The sequence below is a fragment of the Malania oleifera genome, chromosome 4 (genome assembly GCF_029873635.1).
Source record: "Malania oleifera isolate guangnan ecotype guangnan chromosome 4, ASM2987363v1, whole genome shotgun sequence".
Classification (NCBI taxonomy): domain Eukaryota; kingdom Viridiplantae; phylum Streptophyta; class Magnoliopsida; order Santalales; family Ximeniaceae; genus Malania; species Malania oleifera.
The window spans coordinates 121,054,859-121,065,320 of record NC_080420.1 but is presented as its reverse complement, the minus strand read 5'-3'; the positions used below and the strand labels follow the sequence as shown (position 1 = coordinate 121,065,320).

At 34.5% G+C, this 10,462-nt stretch overlaps 1 protein-coding gene across 2 annotated transcripts; it reads right to left on the bottom strand.

Moving 5' to 3' along the window:
* Nucleotides 1–3,156: 3,156 nt before the first annotated feature.
* Nucleotides 3,157–4,829, bottom strand: LOC131154536 (uncharacterized). Of its 2 annotated transcripts, XM_058107362.1 has the most exons (2): nt 3,504–4,808; nt 3,157–3,336 (listed from the first exon to the last, which is right to left on the bottom strand). In XM_058107362.1, the coding sequence occupies exons 1-2, from the start codon at nt 4,742–4,744 to the stop codon at nt 3,303–3,305; spliced, it is 1,275 nt and encodes a 424-aa protein (XP_057963345.1). In that variant the 5' UTR covers nt 4,745–4,808; the 3' UTR covers nt 3,157–3,302. The 2 variants fall into 2 exon arrangements, with proteins under 2 accessions (XP_057963345.1, XP_057963346.1); XM_058107363.1 differs by having other exon boundaries at nt 3,157–4,829.
* Between the last annotated feature and the right edge of the window lie 5,633 nt (nt 4,830–10,462).

The following is a 10,462-nucleotide window of genomic DNA, read 5'->3' as shown; positions in this document are numbered from 1 at the left end:
CGAAGATCCGAGGTAATTTAGTAACAATAAAGATTAAGGAACGTCAAAGATTCAAAATCAATTGTCTGAGAATCATATATGCTAACAAATCATAACTTACTGATTCAAAAGGACGATATATGTTAACAACGCAAATCTCATCTCAGATTTTATGAGATTTATAATATATCATTTATTGTCTCCTATATCATGTAATCTTATTTAAATACTTTTGTTTGTATTCTCCTTAAGCACGTAGTGTTTACGGTTTAGTTATTGGAATAAAAAATACTATTGTTCTTCATGTTTTAGTTTTTCTTTACTTATTAGTCCTAAAATGACTTTAACCTTTTAGGTTATTGCTTAATTATATCTTTATAAACTTCACCATTTCTCGACTTCCTTTTAAAAAACCAACAAAAAAATTAAAATATAAGAACAAGAGTTTTATTTTTGGAACATTGTTATTGGGAAAAATACTTTAATTATAAACGTCAACTAGTTCAAAATCTTACGCTTGGAAATAAGATGTCGTTTCCACACCCGTATATAGATTATCAAAAAGTATGAAGATGTGTTGTGGGCACAATATGTTCGCAAAATATCTCTAACGCCCTTTCTTTTGTTCATTAATTTCTTATATATTTTAGTTTATTTATTATTTTCTTCTATAATCAAACAACCTAAATGAATTCCTTAATATTTTCTTTCTTTTTTATAGTCTTTTTAAACATCCAAAAATGCTAAAATGCTTTTTTAAGCAAGGTGAAACATAAGTTAGTTCTTACATTATTTGTTGAAATCTATTTTAGTTCCTATATTTTAATTCATTTAATTAAGGACTCGTACTCACTAATTTTGTGCAATTAAATAATCATCCAAAATAATTTAAAAATTGCGACTCGGAAGGTGGAAATAATGAAAGACCCCTTTGTCTAACGGATTATTTGGCCCATTTGAGGCCAATATATTATTACTTAAAAAGAAAAAAATTATTTTTGAATTACTCTACGCTAACTATGCAATTGAAGTCGTAATCACTCCACCAATTTTTTTTTTTTTTGAATTTTTTTTAAAGCTCTAGACCCGTAACGAATAATAGTAATAAATAGTATTGCCAATTCAACTACGTTTAGTTTTAATTAGGATAAAAAATTAAATATAAATCCTTAATTGTACTAATTAAAAGCATACACTAAGGGCTAAATTTCGATTTTATTCTTTTAAGCGAATAAAAAAGTGATTATAAAAATTGATTTGATGGAAGAAAGGAATATGTATCAACCCTGAAGGAGATAGCTCAAGCTCAATTGGGCAAAATCAGATTTACTTAGAAATATATCATGTCAAGTCATTGTCTTCATATCAAGTTCCTCATGTCAATATCCATATAGAGACACAAAAACCCATTTAAGCTGCGATGCCAAACACTCCACACCAACCCACCAAGCCCCTTTCTTCACTTGGGGAACAGAGAAAGAAGGGCAACAGGGTTGCCAAATTATTTTATGGACCCAAAACTTCCAAAATTGATGATGCAAAAATACAAAAGCAAAGCAAATTAGATGAACCCAAACCCAAACCCTAACCCTAACCCTAACTCCTTGACAAGCCACAACCATCCATTTCTCAGGCACAGACAGGTTTGTGCATTGGGGGGCCTCACAGGCTAGGGTTGGGCCAAGAAGATACAAACAAGAACATATGATTTTGCATATGCAATTTGAGATCAGATAATGGGACCTTCTGCACCTAACAGGGCCATCCTCATGGACCATCTCATTCATCTACTAGTCCAGTACATACACAGGGTTTCATAATTATGCAATTCAATGCATGTCCCAACAAGATTATGCCCATCTCTCCCAACCATTGAAAACCGAGGCTTCTCGATATCGAAAGTTTATTCTTACTTTTTAAAAAAATTGAAGGAACACGAAATAGAAGATAGACTACCTCTCAAATGGGTTAAAAAATAAATATTCACATTTGGAGTACTTGTAAATTATCCATCGAACAAGTATCGAGCAAGTTGTTGACATTGAAAATCGACTCTTATAATAATAGAGCTCAAATGGGAAAAAAGTAACATGGCATCTCCTCCAAGAGTAAAAAGGACATTGGAAGTTTACTCTTACTAAACAAAATGGAAGAAACATAAAATAGAAGGTAAACTAGGGGGGGAAAAATCATATTTAGTGTTAATTGTAAACCAAACAAGAATTACCCTTCAACAAAGTAGCAAGTTGTGGAAGCAAGTTGACTCTAATTTAATGAAGAATGGCAGTCAGATTTACATGTTAATCAAACAATAATTACATTGGGCAAGCTGTCATTTGAGGACTGACGAACAAGGTGCATAGTTCCAAAAAAGAAGGCTGACCTTTCAGACCTTATATAATCAGACTCTATAATAGTCACATTATTTAGGATGTTGACACAATTCATTCTCTTTTCTTTTTTCTTTTCCACCATATAAATACCCCATACATGGTTCATTTATAAAAAAAATATCAAATCTATAAAATCAAGATTTTGATTTTATATATTATCAATATTTTAATTTTTAATTTTTAATTATATTAAAATTAATTTAATTTTTAATAATATTTAATAGATAAATATATAAACTTATTTTCCTTTCTTTTCCTTTTTCCAAACAAAATTCTTAATCCAAAAAAATTCTTACTTGTTTTGGAAAGATCTAGATTTAGAATTATATTGAATTTGGATAATTTGTAATATAAAATTATATTAAAATTTATTCAAATTCAAGACCCCAAATCATGCTTCTAAGTTCAAATTTTAAGACTTAAATTTTGATTTCGACGATCCCCTAATTCCATATCATATTTATCTAATTTGTCACATTCAAAGCCCAAAAAAAATAAAAATAAATTCAATGCCTCTAACTATTAACTATTAAGATTAGTAGATAACATCCAATCTACTATGCCAAGATGATGAGATTACTATTAACCCTAAGTTGAGGAGAAGCATTTTCTTATGTCCCATTTGGGTACTTTAGGTATACCCATGAGTACTTTAGGTATGACCATGAGGAGAGAAGCCCAACTGTGAAAGCAATGTAAATGTAAGGTACACAATCCTCTCCTGGTGCATTTGAGAGTTGAGATGTCAAATTTACTTTATAATAAAAAAATTAACAGAGAGAGAGAGAGAAATATGAAGTAAATTATATAAGCAAATGGTAGTACAGAGGAGGGATTTTGCAGACTGCTGCCCCGGTTTTTCAAGGAAAGGCAGGGGTAAAGCAAGGAGGTATTTTTCCCAACACATCACGATCATCATCGCTGCACCAGCTAGGAAGTAGGAACTAGGAACATCTTCTCTTCACTTTTTTTGAAGATGATGAAGAGAAGATCCACCAAATAAAGAAAAAAGAAAAATACCCAGATGATAAATCGAAATACCCAGAAACAGAATTAAGAAAATAAATCAAAATAATAATTAAAAAAGGAAATCTATACAATCCCTTTCGCCGGCGGACATGGATTTTTTACCTGGAAGAAACAGGGTTCAGAGCTCTGGCAAACCCATTCATGGCGCCGTAGCTTCTTGAACTGAAACCCAAACACCCAAGTAGTCCTTGCTTGTATGGCAAGAAAGTCTTCTTCCTCAGCTCCTCCGCCTGCGCTCTGTTCGCCGTGTAGTGCAGCTCGTGCGGCGACGGCGGAACCCGCCGCTTCCCCACTCCGTTGGCAAATTTTCCGGCTGCCGTCTTCTTCTGCGCTGACGAGTCTCTGGCCGCACTCTTCTTCGCTTTCGCCGGCTTCTCCCCAGCAGGAGTTTCCACCGGGGTTGGCGCCGGTGGAGTGGCTTGCGCAGTCGCATTTATTTTCTTCTCCTTCGCTGGAGAAAATGTCATCGAAGACCAGAACTTTGTGGTGTTGCTACCTCTTCCTTCGCTTTTGCTTCTGTACAGAAAATCTTTCAGGAAAACCCACCTCCTCGAGCTTCTCCCAGCTGAAGAAGACCTCGAAGATGAAGCAGACATGGATGGAGCGCTCGTACTCGCATTCGCACTCTCCATGGAAATCGCTTCTTCATCTTCCTTGTTAATTTTCTCCTGGTTCATCTCTTTCAAATTCAGATCCTCCGGATCGACGTCGTCGTTTCGCCACGGAAAAGGGGGAGAGCTCCTCAGCGGCGACAGAGATCTGGTTCTCCGACGGAGAGATCTGTCCCGCAATCTCAGATCCCTCCCTCTAACAGCCTCCACTCCCACCTCCCCCCCGTCGCCGCCGGCGAATCCGTCTCCAATAATTTCCCCTTCTTCGCCGTCGACGAGCGGAGCCAGGAGCTGCGGCCTCTGCAAATGCGACGCGAGCTTCATCGGCCGGATCTGGCCGTTCAGGAACAGCTCGTCCGCCGAGCACATCGCCCCGCCGGCACTTCCGGCGCCGGCCGGCGCGAATCTTGCCGAGAATTCAAACTCGAACGACGTCGACGGCGACGCAGGCGACCCGGCGTCGCCGCGATTGGAATCCGGAGACGGCGGCAGTTTGGACAGTACGAAGTGCATGGGACTGGCGGGAGCGCTGTAGAAGAATCCCACCGTAGTGCGGCCGGGGCTGGAGGGGGCGCTGACGTAGGGGGTGGAGCAGGAGCTGTCGATGTCATCCGGGAAGTCGTCGGCGTCGGGGGTTTTGAGTGTTTCACCATTGGAGGGGTTTTGACGGTCTGGTATGGAGTCAGAGAAGTCACCATTGGTGGTGGTGGAGAGGACGGTTTCCGGCGCCATAGTTTGCAAGTGAGAGAAGGGAGCCGCGGTTGGGAAGAAGGAGGTGAGGGAGTGTTAAAAAAAAAAAAAATGTGGGAGAAGGGAGGGAAGCGAGGGAATTGCCCTTGCATGTTGTGTTTTATTACGTTTATACCACTGTCTTTTCATGTCCGTACATTGTGTTAATGTAGGTTAATTTGTAGAACTTGGAGGCCCTTGAATTTTGGCATATTAACATTACATACCCAACCCTACTTCTATCTTTTTTGTTTCAATAATTTGTAAGTAAAAATAAATGTTTAGGAGTATGGATTATGTGTATTGAATTTAAATTTATATAAAATATTAAATTAAATTAATTTAATTTAATTTTTTTACAAACTATTAAAAATTTAAATTTAAGTTCTAAAATTCATATTTTTAGGTATAATTTATAAGTGTAGAAAATTTCACTCAGTTATTCTTATTTCTTGAATTTTTAATTATAATATTTTGATTCTTAAAGCTTTCAAAATTTTCATCGAAGTAGAAATTAGTTCACGGAGAGAAATGTTGCTCGGTAAAATTTATAAATATATGACATAATTTATCTTAATTTTTGCATTAAATAAATGAAATTTTGTACTTCGATTGCTTAAAGATTATTAGAAACAGTTGTGCATAATAAGTTCTATATAAATTTTGCATAAATTTCACTACAATAAAATGTGAGGTATAAATGCAAATATTATATAAATTTTATATAGTACCTTATTAAACATGAACAGGGTTAGATATTAAAACTTCGACACACAGAGAATTTCAATTCATTTTCAGAGATTGAATTGTAATAATTGCTGCTATTATTATGGTTTCCTAAAATAATTTGAGTATTTTTTTGAAACAAAAAATCTATTTGAACAAGCTTCTTAAATTCATTCCTCTGATATTAAATCAAATAATAAAATTATTATAAATAATTAAAAAAGGTCATCGAGATTTAAATTTTCATACTTGTTAAGATGGTTATTATGTTTAATGAATACTCAATTTAAAAGGTATGGTCCCAATTTTAAAGCTAGAATGTGTATTTTCAATGTGCCTATGTCTATGACTACGAGATTGATGGGACTCACACCTTGCAAGAAATTGTGGAAGCAAACTAATTTTAAGTGTAAAAACAAAAAGTTCTCTAAAGACAATTTACATTGTTAAAGAACGAGCCTATACATAGGAATGGGAAGGTCTAATAGGCATAGAAATGTTACCTTTTGCAGCTCATCACTTTTGGAAAATAAATAAATAAATAAAATAAAAATAAAAATAAAAGCCCTTTTTGTAAGTGCTTACAACCTCAATAGGAATTAGGATCAAGTGTTGTCTCCAATTGTGCATGTCACGCCCCCAAACCCACCAAGTGGGAACCGGTGTGTGATGTGATCTAATCACCTGTATTTGATACTATAACCTCAATCACGTAGCGGAAAAATAAATAAATATCCTTAATAATATACCAGAGTTCTATATAAACATTCCAAAAAAATAAAGAAATTTCCCAACATCTAGTATCCATATATACATCTTAGAAAATTAAAAACATAAGCCAAAAAATACATCCAATTAAGATCTATACCCTCTCACAAAAATGCTATGCCAACAAAATCAGCCTCAAGCTCGCTAAGCTCGATCACGTAGAGGTCCTGAAATAAATGAATTATATAATAGGTGAGACACATCTCAATAAGACGAAATAGATTAATACCAGTGAGTGGCTATCATGAGTTTAGTGTATACAAAATATTATCAGTTGTTAATTAACCACAATTATAAAACCATTCTCAGACCATACTCACAGACATACACACGCGCGCGTGCATACACACACACACACACACACACACAAAATTATTTACAAGCGAAAATTTTCGAGAATAGGGGAGATTACACGCCCATACATGTAGTTCCTCTCTATTTTAATATGTTATACAACCTTGTATGACTACAACTGATATCTATCAAGGCACTCGCCTTTCTCAGCAAACCCCGGGCGGAGAGTTTACTTCGCCTCAAATACATATAATATTACTATATTTAATACATTTAATACTTTGTTACTTTACTCTGCATATTGTTATCTTTGTAAAACTCAACTCTTCATAATCTCTGTTTTCACATGCTTTATTCTCCTATCACATACTCTATTATCACATTTTACATCCTTTGTCTTCATATAATCTGTATTCACATACACTGTTCTGTATTTACATGTGTTGGCGTTACAAGACTTAAAATCTTGTTTTTATGATAACAAATAAGAGGAACTTAATATATTTGATTAAGTAATGATATTTTAGGATTCAATTATGAGAACACAAGGTCAAATGCTTATAAGGATGATTCAAAGATTATATTCAAAGAAAGATGATCATATAAAACTTAAAGAATCAAAGCATAGATGCAAACATGATCTAACAAAGCTTGAAGTCAAGATGGAGCTAAAGAAAAGTAAAAGAGTAAAAAAAAGCAAAGCAAGAAAGCCAAAGAAAAGCATGAGGACTTAAGCGCCAAGAATGTCAAAAGTCCTAGAAGTCTTTATGTAAATACTTCATATTTTAAATATCATATGAAATACTTTGAAACTCTTTAGGATGCAATTAAGACTTAGAGACCAATTTTGAAAATTTTGAAAAATGATTTTGAAAATTCAAAATTGAGTTTTTCAAATAACAAGGGTTTAAAATCTTAAAAAATGAAAGTTTTTGAAAAGATGAACTCCTCAGCCGACTGATCAGATTGTACTATGGTGCCTTAACCAACTGACATTTTAAAACCTTTAACTGAACTATTCAGTTGACTGACAAAATTGACCTGTGTCCAGTCAGTCGACTGACAAGGGGACTGTCCAGCAAACTGACAATATTGAATTGAGTTCAGTCAGCCGACTAAAAATTTATTTCTAAAATTCCTGGACAGAAAGAATGGCGTCAGCCACCTGTCCAGCCGATTGACCTATACAAAAACTGACCCAGTCGAGTGACCCAGCCGACTGACCATGTAGGAATTTAAATTTTGAACTTCAACGGAAAAATTCTAAAAATTAAATTTTCAAATCTAAATGTTATAAAAATTTGGGGGACACTCCAAGCAACTTGGGAAATAAGGAAACTCACTCTAAGAAGTCTATAAATACTCCTTTAACCCAAGGAATCAAATAACTAAACAAAAATCAGCAATCAAGCATCCTACTTTCAATCTCTCACAAAGCTCACTCTTGCTCACATTCTTATTGGGAGAATTCTACTGAATTGTTGTTGATCAAAAGCCACGGTTCTAACTTGCTATTGAGTTTTTCAAATCCTAATAAAGAACCTCCAATGATATCTTATCTTGAGTTGAAGTCTATTTCATCTTGATATTTAATTTTGAAGTACATAGTGTTGAATTAGTACTAATCTGCTCTGTTTGAGAGTGTTCTTGTACACAACATTTATTTCGTATTTCTTGTAGTTCTTGGACGATTTCAGGTTGTTGGATCGTTGACCAAACGTGGGGTATCTCTTGGAGAGGTGACTACTCTAGCCTATTGAAGAAGTGCCAAAGTGTGGGGTATCACTTGGAGAGGTGATTACTCTAACTTACTGAAGGAATGTGTAACGGTTTTGTTCCACCCGGAAAGGAACTAGTATAGTGGAATCCTTTGGTAGTATTGGCCAAAAGCGAGGACGTAGGCTGGGGATAAGCCGAACCTCGTAAAAAACATGGTGTCTCTCTATTTCCCTTACTTTCTTTAAATTCAGCAAACATATAAACTGGGTGGATGATTTAATTTCTTAATCATATATACTACGTAATTTGGAAATTAAATAAACTGAAATTTAATTTGATTTTGGGATTGTGGAAACCGAAAGGGAGTACGTTGGTTGATTAATACTTTGCAGAAACCTCAAAGGGAGTACGTTGATTGGTTACCACCCAAATAAAAATTAATTGAGAGTTTATTTAAATTCTGAGTTGTTTGGAATTTGAGTTGTGGTTTGCATTAAATCAAATTACATTCACTACAGGGCTTGAAACAATCATACACATAGGGCTATTAACAAAAGCTGAAATTACCAAAGTATTGAGAATTATATTTGTTTGAGTATTTTGTTTTTGATTACTTAGATGTTGATTGGTTATGTGGATGTTTAAGTTTTTGATCACTTGTGCTTGGTAAATCAATTGGTTAGGTTGATTGGTTTTAAGGATTGCTTGTTCATTTAAGTTTTTGTTGTTGTGGATTGAATAAAGAATTAACTTGTGCTATGTTGTTCATAAATAATAAAGAGCTTAAGAATTCATTAAAAAATTTGAAAGAAATTTTAATAACCCAATTCATCCCTACACCTTGGTTTCAACATGCACTGTTCTATTATACTCTAGTTAAATCTACAAATATGAATTTATAACTCATTGTTAGATGGATAAAAACCGACATGCTTCCCCCCATGATGGGTTGTGCGACTCGTAGGCTGGACTTAACCCTGGTCTGCCCACCAGAATTAAATCAATTCCTAACTCTTTAGTCTGCTAGTCTGATTGGCTTTCCCATTCTGGTCTAGACTCTAGGGGGAACTCTACCCTTCACAGCTCAATCGACTGTTCAATACCAACACTCTCTCTAAGATGTTTGATTGCACTAAACTCTCATTAAACAATTCTAAATATAATATAATCCCAATGCATTTCAGTATTTCAACATATTATACATATTTCATAACTCAACACAGTATTTTCATTTTTTCCTCATGCCACACGATTTGAATAATACACATATTTATATAAGTACTGCAATAATAAGTCAATCCATGTTCATCATCTACTTTATTGAAAATATAGGTTAAATTATCTCCACAATTTATCTAATACTCAAAATAAGCGTTAATAAGAAAAATGGAGATAATTAACCCTACTCACCTTGACCAAATTTTAGAAAATGTATAACAGTTCCAACCAATCATTTCAACCAGTCAAATTATCCAAGGAATCCATTGCTTAATTCGTGTAGCCTTTTTCTTTAGTTTAATCAGTTCATTTTCGAAAATAATAGCTATTAACACAACCCTAGGCTCAAAACCCTCAGTTTAAACAATTGACTTTTCAAACTTGCACGATAATCATATACATACACATATAATTTCTATTTTAACCGGTAGAATTTACAAAAAAATTAGCTTAATTTATTCCCTTTACCTGATTTCCTAAAGCTATGCCTGTAGGAATCTCAAAACTGTGCCTGTGGCGCTCACACGAATACTGAATTCATAAATCCTAGTTTAATCAATTCAACCTCAGGTAAAATACTATTTTAACATTTCCTAGGTCTACAAACTCCAAATAAATGATTAAACTCTCAAAAATATTAAATTTTCTTAATTCCCTAAATCTTACCCTAACCTTGGAGTGATGCCTAGAAAGCACAGTTCAAAAATCTATTCTGTTAGACTTGTAGAGAAACGCTCCTAAATTATCGTGGTGATTTCCGATCGTCGATTTGGCTTACGGATGAAGGATAAATCTAGAGAGAGAGTGGGAGAGCGTGAGGAGAGAGAGAGAAAAGAAAAAAAATTGAGAGAGGCGTGAGCTGGGAGGGGATGAACCAAATGGAAATTGAAAAGCAATTGGATTTCAATTTGAAATCCAATCCACCAAATTGCACTTAATGCAATCATATGCATAATCTTATATTATTTTATATTAACATATTATATATATATATAT

Bases quoted from the DNA above. Each gene is read 5' to 3' on its own strand.
- LOC131154536 (XM_058107362.1), bottom strand. From the start codon at position 4,744: ATGGCGCCGGAAACCGTCCTCTCCACCACCACCAATGGTGACTTCTCT. The intron at 3,337-3,503 runs GTAAAAAATCCA...CTTCAAAAAAAG, and splicing joins CTGAACCCTGTTTCTTCCAG to TGAAGAGAAGATGTTCCTAG.